This window comes from Hirundo rustica, chromosome 2 (assembly GCF_015227805.2).
Source record: "Hirundo rustica isolate bHirRus1 chromosome 2, bHirRus1.pri.v3, whole genome shotgun sequence".
Classification (NCBI taxonomy): domain Eukaryota; kingdom Metazoa; phylum Chordata; class Aves; order Passeriformes; family Hirundinidae; genus Hirundo; species Hirundo rustica.
Genome location: NC_053451.1, coordinates 47,567,901 through 47,582,685, shown reverse-complemented (window position 1 = coordinate 47,582,685; position 14,785 = coordinate 47,567,901). Strand labels below are relative to the sequence as shown.

The following is a 14,785-nucleotide window of genomic DNA, read 5'->3' as shown; positions in this document are numbered from 1 at the left end:
CACACCCCTGCTCCTAAAAACCCACTCACCCATCTCGTCAGGGAAAATTGCTGTGATTCTGTTTCATAGCGGAGGTGGTGGGAGGAAAGAGGCAGATGCACATTTTCCTCTGATCAAGGAGAAAGGCCAGGCTGGGCACCACTTAGCCTCCTGAAGCCACCCTGCCCCCTCTCTGAAGGGCTTAGAGACTGGGGATGGCAAGTATTCAGTAAGGAAGGCATAAGTGGCCATGGCCCAGGAGAAACAAGGCTTTGGAGCTGCTCTGCTAGTACTTGAGAGATGCTTTGCCCTCCCTGTCCTGGTGTGTCCCTCTTTGCCCACTCAGGACTGAAGAAAACTCTGGGTATGTGCTGGGAGCCAGCAGGACCTTCATGTGCCGTACCTGTCAGCTCAGGATTGAAAACTTCTGGGTGAGAGTAGATCTGTGCCAGCCAGGGGAAATTCAGACAAACAGTATAAATGCTTAAATTACAAAACTCTACCCAAACGTGTTACCCAGAGTGGCCCAAAGCAGCTGCTGCCTTAAGCTGGACGAAGATCAGAGCAGAGCAGCCCTCCCTCCCTGCCATCAGCATGCTCTAATCACCCAGATTCCCCATGACACCCCGAGGGTCTCATCCTGCTCCTGACATGTGGCTGAAGCAGCCCAACAGCATGAGCAGCAGGGGGTGGAGACAGGAGGTTTTGTGCCTTGACCTGAGCATGGGTGCCTATGTAGCAAGAGCCATCCCTAACTTCTTCCCATGAGAGAGAGATGGGGAAAATGAGCACATTTATCCACCTGCTCCTGCCCATCCCTGCCCCGAGAGAGCCCACTGGTTCCTGCACAAACTCCCACTTGCGACTTTTCAATTCCTCTCCAAATTACCCCATGGACACATGATCCATGTGGCGAGTTCAAGTCTGCCAGGGACACGCTCGCTCTCACCAACCCCATCATCCTGCTCCCCTCAAACCCTGAGTCCTGGGCCTGGCAGAGCAACTGTCACAGTGAAGAAATATTTACCACGTGTTAAATATTGTATTAACATGTTTAAACAGTACGTTGGTTTGTCCAGGCTGTCACCATGCTTTTGACATGAATTAGCTCCAAGAGTTTTGAACCCAGCTTGCAGTCCCAGTCTCAGTCTGTTCCTGCAGGTCGGGATATCAGCTTTGGTAGGAAAGCACAGCGCCTTCAGGGAGGAGATATAGAGGTGACATGCCTGGACTGAAGATGTACACAGAGGGTCCCCTGGCTGGGGAATGGTGCTGCTGGCGCCCCACACCCCTGCCCAGTGCTCACACACTGCTCACACACACACACCCTCGGTTACCACCATCAAGAAGACTCAGATGCAGGTAAAGAGTGAAGGGGGCCCGGGAAGCTTCAAGGCCCAGGGATCAGAAACAACAGGGACTGCCCCCTAACTGCAAGGCACAGCACCCACCTGCCTTTCCTAACACAAGGGAAGAAGGAAGTGGTCTTTTGACTTAATCTATGAGATTTCATAAAATAAAACCTTACTGGAGTTGCGCTTGAGTGAGGACAGCGAATTTCCCCGCTACCGATTAATCCACTTCCACGCTTTCTACTCAGCATGGAGTAGTTTTATTTCTTATACATAATTCAGAGGCATACTGGAAGTGAAAAACCTATACTCCATGCTCAGACATCCAGCAAACAGTTAAAAAAAAACCCATTCCAGTATGGTTTAGAGCTTGTGCGGAGTAAAGTCTGACCTGTTTCCAATAGCTACAAAATTACTCTGGGGTAGAGAAAGGTGTGATTCCTTTTAAATGTAGCTATTTTCTCTCCAGGGAGCCTACCATCAGTCCTTCCTATCGCACATCTCCAGGGAAAGCAGCAGCCAACCCACACACCCCTCTGCTGCGGATTGCTCAGCACTTTGTTCCACGGCAATCTGTAGGAGAAACTCAACCCTCCAGTTAAATGCTTGGGGCTCACATGATTAATTCTGTATAACAGATCTCTAAGGCATATCAGAAATTGGGGCTCATTCCTAACGGCCTATCAGCATTTAAGCTATTACAGGTGCAAGCAAAACAGCAGCCTCAAGGAGGAAAGCAGTTCTGTTATATTCTGAATTCTTACAGACACTTTTATATTTTCATGTTTAATGTTTATATTTTCATGGTTTTTTTGGTCTCCTACAAAGCTTTCCACCAAAGGCTTTCTAAGCATTGTATAAAGGCAGGTAATGATTTACATCATTAACACTACCATTTTACAAACAGGAATTGGAAGCCTCCAAGGAAAATCATAGTAGCTTAATACAGAAAATCCCAGTCCTCCCAAAAAAGAAATGGAATCAAAGCCTATGGCAAATGTCCCCTTTCCAACGACCTCTATTTAGTTGCTATGCAACTTCTTTTTCTTTTCTTTTTTTTTTTTTTTTCCCCAAAATAACCCACCCAGTCAAATGAGAGAACATCAAGGAAATTGCAAGCTTTGACATACTTACTTCTACACTGCTGGCATTAGTACAAAAATAAAGATTTTTATTAACTAGTTTACAAAAATAAATTCTATTGAGTCCCAAAGGATCTCATCGGGAGGTTTACTTGACTTTGGAAGATAAAGCCTGTTTGAAACGTCTCTTCAGATCTTGCATGTTGGGAGATTTGGGCCGAGGGATGATGGATGACCGCCTCCTGTCCGTGCTGCCGGCATGCTGCAGTTTGCTGACCTCCTTGCAAAGGTACTGGAAGACGTCGCAGACACCTTGGGAGTCCTCACTGGTGGAGATTTCCAAGAACAGGCTGCCCAGTTCATCTGCCAGCTGTAGTCCCTCTTTTGCCTGTACTTGCCTGGCGTGGAGGAGGTCTGCTTTGTTCCCCACAATAATGACGGGAGTCCTGGCATCGGGGTGCACCTTGCGTATGTGCTGGTAGAGGGGCTGCACCGACCGGTAGCTGCTGTAGTCTGTGATGGAGTAGACCAGCAGGAAGCCCTCTGCCCACTTCACACACCTGGACAGGGAGTCCAGCACCTGCACGCAGTCTTCCTGCACCTGCGGTACAACAGAGAGCACAGATTCGGCACTGGGTCATGAAGCTGTATCATAGCACCATCAAAGGGGTCCAAAGGGAAGCCTGAGCTCTGTCTCAGGAGACAAAGTCGGGGCATGCAGGAAATTTGGGCTCAAAAGTTGAGCCTTTGGGTAGCAGAGAAGAACGGATTGATCCAAAGTATCTCCGTACCTGGATGCATCCCGGCGTGTCTTGGATCTCCACGGCAACGCGGTCCCCGTCCAGATGGACCAGCCGCGAGTAGAGGTTGCCTGGGGAGCAGAGAGCCGTGAGCCCCGGGCGCGGGGCCCCGCCGCGCCCGTCCCCGCCGCGCCCGCCTCACTCACCTGTGTTGGGCTCGTAGTCGCCGATGAAGCGCTTGGTCAGGAACCGCACGATCATGGCTGAAACACAGAGCGCCGCGTTAGGCGGGACGGGAGGGCGGGCAAAGGAAGGAGAAGGGAAAGGGCAGCCCCGCACTCACCGCTCTTGCCGACGCCGCGGGCACCCAGCACGGCCAGGCGGACCTGGGCGCCGGGCGGCCCCGGGGGGCACTCGGCGATGGGCGCCAGCAGGAAGGGCTGGGACATGCTCGGCAGGCGCATGGGAGAGGCGGCGCGGCAGCCGGAGGGCTCGCAAGGCTCCGCTCGGCTCGGCCGGCAGCGAGCGGAGCGGGCGGCCCCGGCGGCTTTTAAAAGCCCCGGCGGCAGCACCGCCCGTGGGGCCGCCCCTCTCCTCCTGCACCGCCCGCTCCTCCTGCACCGCCCCGCTCCTCTCCTCCTGCACCGCCCGCTCCTCCTGCACCGCCCGCTCCCCCTGCACCGCCCGCTCCTCCAGCACCGCCCCTCTCCTCCTGCACCGCCCGCTGCCCCTGCGGCACCGCCCCTCTCCTCCTGCACCACCCTCTCCTCCTGCGCCGTCCCTCTCCTCCTGCACCACCCGCTCCTCCTGCACCGCCCGCTCCTCCTGCGGCACCGCCCCGCTCCCCCTGCACCGCCCGCTCCTCCTGCACCGCCCCGCTCCCCCTGCACCGCCCGCTCCTCCTGCACCGCCCCTCTCCTCCTGCGGCACCGCCCCTCTCCTCCTGCACCGCCCGCTCCTCCTGCACCGCCCGCTCCTCCTGCACCGCCCCGCTCCTCTCCTCCTGCACCGCCCGCTCCTCCTGCGGCACCGCCCGCTCCTCCTGCGGCACCGCCCGCTCCTCCTGCGGCACCGCCCCTCTCCTCCTGCACCGCCCTCTCCTCCTGCGCCGTCCCTCTCCTCCTGCGCCGTCCCTCTCCTCCTGCGCCGTCCCTCTCCTCCTGCACCGCCCCTCTCCTCCTGCACCGCCCGCTCCTCCTGCACCGCCCCGCTCCCCCTGCGGCACCGTCCCGCTGCCCCTGCACCGCCCCGGGGCCCTCCAGCCCCGGCCGCCCCCTGCAGCCATTCCCGCACTTGCCTAGCCGGGATGTAGTCCTTCCCTTTTCTCCCAGCCTCCCCGCTCCCAGGGCGTGGGGTGGCCCCGGCGGGCACAGGCACCGGGGGTCCGGGGTCAGCCTGGGCAGGCGATGCAACCTGCGTCCCACGACTGAGGCAAGCACCCTGCTAGGCATCCCCCCGACCCGAGGCAGACGGGCAAATGCACCACCCTCCCTTGCAGGGAGGGACTCTAGTCTTGAAAGAAAGGAAATTATTATTTTGCCTCAGACTATTTTGTTTCCCACACCTGAACATATTCCTCTACAACCAGTGTTGAAAAGCCAGCTCGTGGATCAAGCAACAGCCTAGCCCTGAAACCCAGCTGGTGCTGACTGGGCCCTTTGGGTTTTTGAAGTAGAAAAGTTTTGGAGAAGAACGGTGCTCCACCACGGGCTGCCCTTAAATGAGCCTCAGAGCTGCAAGCAGCTGTGTGGATGTTTCATTCCCCACAAAACACTGCCCTGGCTCCTGCTTCTGCTGTGCGCTGCCTTGCGACTGTGTAAGTGCTTAAAAGATAAACAATCAGGGAGATAGCACATGCCAGCAGGACACAAGATGGAAGAGGGCAGTGGAGATGGTACTGGAATGGACCGATCTCATGGCACGGAGGGATGGAGCCACTGTGAGAGCTGCTGGGCCCTGGATGCAGGCTGAGATTAGAGGGCCCAACTGATGCGGGATGCTCACACACAGGCGGCTGAGTTAAGACAGTACAAATTAATATCAGTAGTATTAAAGTAGTGGATGCAGAAAAGCATGGTGCAAGAAGCACTGTTGATTATTTGTGCTACTCTAGTGCCTAAGAACCCCTATGGGGTTTCTTTTAACTTCCAGGGCACCTTTTAACTTACAAAACCTAATGCCCCTGAAGTTTCTACTTTACTTCCCATCATGCCTGTGAGCTCCTTTCTTTTAGGAAACAAGATTTCTCTTGTATCACTAAAGCTTTTGGTTTCCAGAGGTTCCTGCTATTGTCATCTGCTCCTATTGTCAGGGGATCGCTTGTCTTTGGCCTCACTCACAGTGCCAGCAGCAGCTATTTTTATACATTTCTTTACAAAAGAGCTATCAGAGTACATTGAGTGTGCCTCTGAAAGAATGCTACCGAAACAAGTCTGTTCCAGGCAGATGATTCCCAGGCGCTGAGCTGTGAGAGCAGTATTAAACAACCGCCCTTCTCAAACCTTGAAGGGCTGCCTCTTTCTGGGCAGCTTTACAGCTCAAGCTGCCCTGCCTGCTCCTGGGAGCATCCCCAAAGGGCAAGTGGGGGTGGTCAAGCAGAGAGATAGCATTGCCCAAGCCCAGCTAGGACACTGGGAAGGAATTAATGTCCAGGGAGTGATGGACTATGTCTCCATCATCACCTACCCAGGTGCAGCAGGAGCAGCTCAGTAAACTGCAGCAGTCGGGGCCCAGATTAGCTGTCCCCATTGTGCAGACTAAGCACCCTGGGATGTGTGGGCCCCAAAGCTATACCGAGGGCCTTTCTCTGCTCTGCAGGCTCCACTTGGAAGCACGGGGCTGTACCTTTTCACCCACCCTCTGCAGATGGCCCACGCCACTATCCCTATGGCCCATCACTACCCCCTTTCCCACAGCAATGCCGCTTGGTGCCAGGTATGCCATACTGCTGCCTGACATGTCTCACTGTTCCAAGCTCTGGCAACATTCAACAGCAGTACTTTGGGGGAAGAGAGTAGGTGGCTTGCTCCTGTGATGGTGGCAGGGAAGACATCCTGAGAGCATCTGGAGCTTCTTTTTATTCTATTTTTCTGTGCTCCTAAGCTGTATGGGTGCTGCTGGTGGGAACAATGTTCCTACCCTGTGCAGCCTCTGCACTGACAATGGTTCCTCCTCCCCTTCCCCAGTCCTTTCTGCCTGTTCACTGACCTTCCCTGCCTAACACTGCCTACACAGCGCTCAGGAAACCTCAAATCCCGGTGCTGCCAATATGCTGAAATAGATGAAGCCGACAGCTCAGAAGGCAGCTTCATTACTGCTTCTCTAGGAGACAACAGGACATTTTGCCAGGGTTTGTGGCTGTTAAGGAGGCTCAGAACAGGACTGCAGAGAACTGGTTAAAGCTTATGGGTTTAGTGTGTAAAACCTCTTCCAGGGCAAGTCAAAACTGGTGACTCCAAACCCTCTAAGGAATACGCTTCATGTTTCAGCTTAGGACTCAAGATGTCCCGACAGGCAGCTCTTCAGCTTTTCCCAATTCACAGATCTCCCTCTTTCGTCAGGATTGTGCAAAAACAGGGCAGCCAAACACACAGGAAGCAAACTTCAGCAGCAGTAGGTACGGAGATCTGCTAAGTGTCTGGGTTGTGTTCCTGCAAACTTCAGATGAGCATGAAAACCCTCACTGCACTGAGTGCAACAGACAGGTTTCCAAACATTAAAAAAAAAAAAAAAAAAAAAAAAAAAAAAAAAAAAAAAAAAGGTTATTTTCTTCCTGCACAAAAACCCAGCTTCAAATTCGGTCATTTCTGGGAATCCTGACCAAGGAAAGCCCTCCCTCCCTCTTGCCAGCCCACACAGGGCTTCCAAATATGCATGTACAACCAACTACCGTTGGCATAGTGACCTTAAAAACAATTTTTCTAAATAAATTGCAAAGTGTTGCAATGCAGTGTCTCTGGGAGCACAGCTCTTAAGCAAGACCACTGCAATGCTGTCCAGTCTTATTCCAAATTGTTGAATGTAAGTTCAAAAGTTTAGAACTATGCCCCACTTATGATGTTAATCATTTCATCATGCTGCTAGTTAATCCGCCGTGATTTTGACAAATGAGTACAGCCCAAACACAGAACCAAAATAGCTTAGACATGCATGCATGAGAAGCAAATTTAAAATGCCATCACTAAAGTTTGCATCCAATAGCCTCCCACTTAATTCCTACAAAGCCTAGCGGAAAATGATTGTTATCTTGGAAGGCAAATACCAATTTTAAATGGCTGTGGAAACTGAGAAGCCAGAGGCTGATAAAATGCACAACTCTTGCTGCTCCAAGAAAAGGCCTTGACCATAAAAGCCAAGTGCATAAAGTGCAGCAGTGAGGGCTTCAGGACACAGTGGTGCATTCCATGTCCAACACCTCCGGTGTCAGAACACAGCACTATTCTCATGGAGCAGCCTGCTAAGGGACAAGCTCCTCCAGGTCACTTCCAAACTCATTCCATCTATACAGCCTGCAGCATCTTCTGAGATGGGAGCTTGGAGAACCTCGAACAGCAATGTGCTCACTGGAATTTGGAAACTCCAGCACCTAAAGCCCATTGCCCGTGAATACCAGCCCAAGCCAGACTCTGAATTCAAGGTCCAAAACCTACATTCCAGAACGGGAACACCCACGATGGAATTAGGTAAAAAGCAAACCTCATCAACACAGGAACCTCTGTTCCTTCCTCCCACACTCACAAGCCGCCTGCAATTCACTGTTCCACATCTTTCAACAGTCAACACCTACAGCTTGAGGTCACCTGCTTCTCTAGTACTTTTCTCTCTACATGTAGACATCATTTTTTCATCACTGACTGAGCATAGCTGAGCAATGTCTGACGCGACACTTCAAGGTAAACTATTATTCCCCTGTAACTACAAAACAATTAAGACTGTGCATTTTCAAGGCTAACCAAGCAGGCTCCCTTCAGCAGTCTCTAGCAAGCGTCATGCTGTTTCAAGCAAAGCTCACTAAACCAGCACTGGTTAGTAAACAGTCAGCTGAAGATCTTTCATTTAAAAACTGTACAGGTAGCACTGGGCTTTGCTGAGATATCAGTAAATCTGGGATGAGAGGAATTCACTGCAACATTCAACATGCATATAATAAACATATAAAGTGCAAGTGTTTGGCTATGCCGGCCAATTAAAATGTTAAAAATCAAAATACAAAGGCTGGCAGTTCTGGAATTAAACCCTTATTTTAAACTACTACTATTTTTAAGAATGCTTATTGGCATGGGGATGCTGTAATTGCATGGTGGAAGACTAAAATCTGCCTATAGACATTTCCCTAGAGGTTGTTTTCACAAATGGTTTCGACAATTCCTTGGTATTCATGAGGGCCCTTAGCCAAAACCTTGTATCAATGAAATGTGAAGCCCCTTATCTCTTTACCTACCTACCTACCAACCAAAAAAAAAAAAAAAAAAAAAAAAAAAAAAAAAAAAAAAAAAAAAAAAAAAAAAAAAAAAAAAAAAATCAAGCCTTAAAGCAGCACTGGGCAGTTCTTGATACAAGCTCCTGGTTTGCTGGTCAAATATTCCATGTCCCCTTATAATAGCTCAGGATTATTACTAAGCACTACCAAATTTCAGTGTTCCTAGCATTTATCATCTGTATAAACAACAAAACTCGTCAGCAAAAGCTGCAGATGATTTATATGACTAAGCATCATGGTAAATGCAAGCTAAATAAATAAACTTCAATAAGATGCTTCTAAAGCATCTATTCAAACAAAAAAGCCCCAAACCCGACAAAATGAATCAGCCACAATCACATACACTTGTCCAAAACCATATCTTTATTTTTTAAACATACATTATGCCATGAATTCATAAGGAATTGGCTCCAGCAGCTCTGGATCCTTGCCATTAGTTCTCACAAAATGTGCTTCTCTTGGTGGAGCAGGCTGTTAACAGAAAAATAAAACACCAAAACTCATGGCACTACAACTCAAAAGCAACTTTTCAGAAAATAACACTTTTTCAGCCATTTAGCACCTTATTATATAAACATTACAGCAATTTTACCATTCCTAGTCTCCTAAGTCTGGTTCAAGGAGTAGCAGCAAGGAAAAATCTGCCAGAAAGCATGCCTGACTCTTGCTGCTCTATGCTTTACTCTCTGCTGCTCACCAACCCAATGAACTTACGAAGCGATGAATCCTGCAGCACCAGAAGCAATATCCATTACCTCTTCTCTGGAGTCTGATTATTAATTCTTTCCTTCAAGGGTTACAATAGAACCCGTTGCAACTAGAAGTTCCATTTAACCAAAGACTCTACTGACCCTAAAACCATCCAGAGCTGCTGCTGCAGACAGCAACAGCACAGGAAGCACCCAACCCTCTGTCCAGAGCTACAACCACAATTGCCATCTGGCACAGTGCAGTTCTGCACAGGCACCAAACAGCCCAGGTGCCGAAACACTGCGTGAGGCCACTACCCCGAGAATTAAGTCACCTCCTGCAGAAGGACTGTGGCCTCAACGGAAACATTACCTGACGTTTCAGTTGAACCCAAATGCCTTTTTCTTTTGCTTCCTTTTTCTTCCTTTCATTTTCCTTCACACGCTGCAGAAAGCTGTCTCTGCTCTTGGAATGTTTAATATGCTCTATACGCACATTAATCCTCTTGGCCAGAATCTTGCCCCTAAGAAAGGGAGGCAGTCTTTAATCTTCACTTGAAAAAGGTCACTTTAAATCAAGATTTACAGTCCTTATGGAAGTAACTCCATAAGCTCAATTCCAGGCCATTTTTCTTTAGGGGGCAATACCTCAGAACACAGCTGCAGATGCATATCAGGTATAACTTACATATAACGAAAAGCTTGTATAACAATGTAATGTGTAACAATGCTGACAATTTCAAATTAAAATTGTGGAGAATATGTAATTTTAGTCTCTTAGCACACAAACAAGTAATTTTCTTACCAATGCACAGCAGTCCAGCCCTTGGCACCAAAACAACCAACTTGTCTTATTTTGACTAAACTGTGCAAAATTCAGCTGGATACAGCTACAGACTAGTATTTAAAAAGGGCTTCAATACCAGCACACTGCCTGAGAAGCGCTGCCAAGTAATGTGACTTCAGGTGCTTGTAAGAAAAACAAGAACTGTCTCCTCTGACAGGATCCAAGTCAAATGAGCATCATTTGCCTGGGTTATAAAAAGGAAATACACTTTACCCACCTTGAATGACCAATCAAGACAAGAACTGTCTAACTGGCAAAGTGAAAGGAGGGTGCAATTACAGTTCAACTTTCTCAAAAACCAAGTTTCAGTACATAGAACTTTATTACTTACTTAACCTGCTTGTTAACAATAATGCCCACGGCATGCTGAGTAACATTATACACCCTTCCAGTCTTGCCATGGTAACACTTGTGGGGCATGCCTTTTTGAACAGTACCCATACCCTGTTAAGAAGCAAAAAGAAAAGAGGGAGAAAAAAAAGGGAAAAAAAAAGTAGCATCAAGGATTTTTCTTTCAGAAGTAATTTAAAGTATACATTTCAAATAATTTGAGACTTATTTTAAAATATTCCCATTTTATCTTAAAGTTGGAATTTATAACCAATTTTCTATCTGAAGACTACCAAATTTTGCTACATCAGTTCTGGTAGCTCTCAGTGTCGGTGAAATGACAGATCACCTTGCTTACAGAAAGCGCAAGCAATCACAAGAGACAATCATCATCAAGCTCCAGTGTGTGAGGAAGCGTCAATTCTGAACATACATTCTCCAAGTCAAACAACACACCAGCAAATTAAACACCACCTTCCATGTGACTGCTACGAGAACATGGCATTCCAAAGGATTCAACCAAGTAGGAATCCTTGATGAAAGGCTTTCACATTCACTACAACTCAGCTGTGAAAGTACAGGTGACTTTAAAAGACAAATTCTAAAAAAATACCATGGGAAATGCTGCTTCACCTTTCCCCCCTTATGAATACATATGATGCATCCTTACATTTATTTCCTGATTCCTAGTTTTAGTATAGCTTTACAATCACATAACTATGAACTGCCCCACCATAAATCACAGCTCTTAACAGAACACCTATTAAAGTGACAGCTGAGAAAGTTGTGCCAGTAGCAAACATTGGCTCAAACGTTGGCTGTGGCCTATTTCACTACCATTCTTCAGCTGAACACACAGTAACAAAGCACAGCCAAGTTATCTGTATCTACAAAACCCCACATACACCAGCATATGACACTGAGGTGCTACTACTGGTTCGGCAGCACTGTCATTCCAGTACTGCTCCCCAAGGGAGCAGTGGGCACTTGTGTTGACACACGTGACCCAAGCAAGAAGAGTCCATCCCAAGGAACTGGAGCCTGCACAGGACCACACTGCTTCAGCTTTCAGTTACACAGCACTGCAGAAAGTACCTTGATATCAACTATGTCACCCTTCTTGTAGATCCGCATATAGGTAGCCAGAGGGACAACTCCTGTTAAGAGATACAAATTTGAATATACTTAGGAAGCCTGGAATTTCACACACACACACACACACGTAAAAAAGGATGGGGGACACAGATCATGCATTTGATACAATTTTCCTAAATACCTCAAAAATCAAACCACGTTTTTTAAAGCAGTAATTACACAATTTACAGACTTCAAATTTTTAAAATACCCAGCTAAAGAAAAATCAGATTTGTATTCTTAATGCCAAAACTGAAGAGACATTAAACTAGTTAATATATCAATATAAATGCAACTGCTTATTGATCAGAGGAAAAAGCTCTGTATGTTGTAAGTAACTGCTGAAATATTTTTGTCACCTTCAAATTCATTTTCAAGCACTGACAGAATTAGCACTGCAGGTATCGTCAAGCAATCAGAATACCAACACATTTGCAGTAAGAGCTCAGAGCTCTGTGTGTAGTTCTACAGTTTTTAGCCCAAGCTGTCAGAAATCCTCTGGCACAAGCCCTTGTTTCACAGTCCATCCCTGGGGACTGCAGCTGCCCGTGAGGTCAGTAACTGGATGCGGTGCTGGTGCTGTATGGGATGCTCACCATGCTTGCGGAAGGGCCTCGAGAACATGTAACGCGTCCCCCTCCTCTTCCCCTTCGTGTTCGTCATTTTGGCTGATTACTGTAAAAATGAAGGCAAATTATTCAGAACTACTAGTTCACTCACCACAAAGCTAATGGAACTTTCAGGTATTTCAGACTAATGGAGTCTTTAAGTCTATTCAGAATGACAGTGCTCCAATTCAAGCAGTGAACTGATATTCACTTAGGCAGGCAAAGAAATCAGAGCTCATAGGACCACAGGTTAACTCAGGTTAGAATGGATGCCAGCAAGGTACTCAGCTTAACACCTGCTTACAGCAAGGTCCACTATGAGATCAAACCAGGCTACTCAAGAGCTTTCTCCAGTCAGGTCTTGAAATCCTTCAAGGATCAAGGAATACTCAGCATTAGAAGGGGCCCACAAGGACCACCAAGACCAACACTTGGCTCTATACAGAACACCTGAAGAGCCACAGCATGCACCTGAGAGCATTGTTCAGAAGATTACTGAACTCTCTCAGTGATGAGAGCTGTGACCACTTTCCCGGGGAGCCCATTCCAGTGCCCAAACACCCTCTGGATGAAGAACCTTTTTCCCCAACAACCTAACTAAATCTCCCCTAACACATCTTCATGCCACTTCCTCGGGTCCTGTCTCTGGTCAACACAAAGATCAGCGCCTGCTCCTCCACTTTCACTCATGCAGATGCTGAAGTGATGAGGTCTACCAAGAGACCTCAGCTGCTCCTTGTATGACTTCCCCTCCAGACCTTACTGCACAGCATCCCTGTGCAGCATGCTTGGGGGCCTAGCTGTTTCCATTATTATCCTTATATCCAATCTGAGCTTCTCCCGACTTCAGCTGGTTGTTTCATGCCCCATCCACATGCCCTTGCCAGGCGCCAGGATACATCCTCTCGACGGCGGCGCTGTGAGAAGCGCCCCGATGACACCTCTGCCTGCTCCCTAAGCCTCTCCTTACAAGGCATCCATAAGGCAGGATTTCCACCACAACATTTATGGGCCGCTGTTACGTCTGGCACAAGGCTCACGTGCTCCGCAGGCCTACGGGGCCATCCCGGGGGTGTCGGCCCCGAGGAGCCACCCCAGCCCCGACATCCCGCCGGCGGCCGCGGGTGACCGGGCCCGACGCCACGTGCTGCAGCGCTGCTGCTCCGCACCTACCCCGCCGCGGGGCCCAGCGGCCCCTTCCTCCCTCAGCAGCCTCCCCCCTGCCCGGCCCCCACAGTCCGCCCGGCACGGCCACCCGCAACCCGCGGCCTCCCCGCTCCCCCACTCCCCGCCCTAAGAAGGCCGTGGTGCTCCTATCAGAGCCGGCGGCCCTCCGCCCACCCCTGCCGGCAGCACGACCCCTCCGGCCGCGTCTCCCCTCCGTGTCCCCGTCCCCCCGTGTCCCCTCCGTGTCCCCCCGGAGCGGCGGAGGGCCGCGGGCGCTCACCGTGCGTGCGCACAAAATGGCGGCCCGGCTCCAAAGGAAGGGGGCGGCGCCGCGCCCGCCCTTAACAGGGGGGCCTCGGCGGGGCTGCCCGCGCCGCGCCTGACGGGACGGGACGGGACGGGACGGGACGGGACGGGACGGGACGGGACGGGACGGGACGGGACCCGCCAGAGGGGCAGCGGCCCCCGGGGTGCTGATCCCGAAAAACAGCAGCGGCACAAGCCTGACCCTTCTGCTACAGCACGGACAAGCGCCGGGGGTTTCACGGCTGTGCGTGTGTTTTCACGGCAACGGGCAGAAAGTGATGCACAGGAAGTTCCTGCTAAACACGAGGAGGAGCTTGTTTCCCGGGCAGGGACCGCGCTCTGGAACGGCTTGTCCAGAGAGGTTGTGGAGTCTCCCTCACTGGAGATACTCAAGAACTGTCTGGATGCAATCCTCTGCCCTGTGCTGTGGCATGACCCTGCTTGAGCAGGGAGTTCGCTCTAATTGACGCGCGGTGGTCCCTGCCAGCCTGAGCCATTCCGTGATTCTCTGAGATGGGGCTGGGAGAGGATTGGCAGCGGAGGTGACGGGGAACCGGGAAAGCGAGCGAGGTGTCTGTCAGGGATCTCGAGGAGATCCTGCGGTGAGCAGCTGGCCCGCCATCCAATACATCCATCAAGTTTGAAAATGCAAATCATAAGCAGCCAGCTGGGTGTTTTACGCCATAAAAGTAGTACACGAACATTGGAATCCGCGGCAGTGTGAGCCTGCTGGCGCTGCCGTGTGTCAGTCACGGCTGCCCGACCGGAGATCCCGGATTCCCGGGCAGGGAAGCGCGGTGGGGGAAGCATGCTAACAACCAGAGGCAAAGAGGCTGCGCAGGTTTGGGGTTTCTTAGTATTGTATTGAGGTTTCTTCGTATTGTGATGCCATAATGTCCCATTTGTGTGGTGGTGATTTCCACCGGATAAATAAAGCCCGGATTCTCCACAAAGAGCCCTTAAAAGTGCCACAGGTCGCATCGGCTGCGAGAACGAAGGGAATGGTGAGCAGGTTCCCGAGCCGGCAAGTGACTCCTTGTGTTTGTGCATCTCCAGTGTCGGAGCAGACAGA

At 50.1% G+C, this 14,785-nt stretch overlaps 2 protein-coding genes and 2 non-coding genes across 4 annotated transcripts; all 4 read right to left on the bottom strand.

Annotated features, from left to right (window-relative positions):
• Nucleotides 1-2,192: 2,192 nt before the first annotated feature.
• Nucleotides 2,193-3,635, bottom strand: RASL11A (RAS like family 11 member A). Its single transcript, XM_040055919.2, has 4 exons — nt 3,497-3,635; nt 3,360-3,416; nt 3,205-3,284; nt 2,193-3,014 (listed from the first exon to the last, which is right to left on the bottom strand). Exons 1-4 carry the CDS (start codon nt 3,615-3,617, stop codon nt 2,562-2,564), a joined length of 711 nt encoding a protein of 236 aa, XP_039911853.1. The 5' UTR covers nt 3,618-3,635; the 3' UTR covers nt 2,193-2,561.
• A 5,342-nt stretch (nt 3,636-8,977) lies between these two features.
• RPL21 (ribosomal protein L21) lies at nt 8,978-13,760 on the bottom strand. Its single transcript, XM_040055081.2, has 6 exons — nt 13,688-13,760; nt 12,229-12,307; nt 11,594-11,655; nt 10,500-10,612; nt 9,695-9,845; nt 8,978-9,103 (listed from the first exon to the last, which is right to left on the bottom strand). Exons 2-6 carry the CDS (start codon nt 12,293-12,295, stop codon nt 9,014-9,016), a joined length of 483 nt encoding a protein of 160 aa, XP_039911015.1. The 5' UTR covers nt 12,296-12,307; nt 13,688-13,760; the 3' UTR covers nt 8,978-9,013.
• LOC120749715 (small nucleolar RNA SNORA27) lies at nt 10,308-10,440 on the bottom strand. The gene has a single exon (XR_005699765.1). It is a non-coding gene; the product is annotated as a small nucleolar RNA SNORA27 (small nucleolar RNA).
• Nucleotides 10,817-10,897, bottom strand: LOC120749702 (small nucleolar RNA SNORD102). The gene has a single exon (XR_005699752.1). It is a non-coding gene; the product is annotated as a small nucleolar RNA SNORD102 (small nucleolar RNA).
• Nucleotides 13,761-14,785: the final 1,025 nt, after the last annotated feature.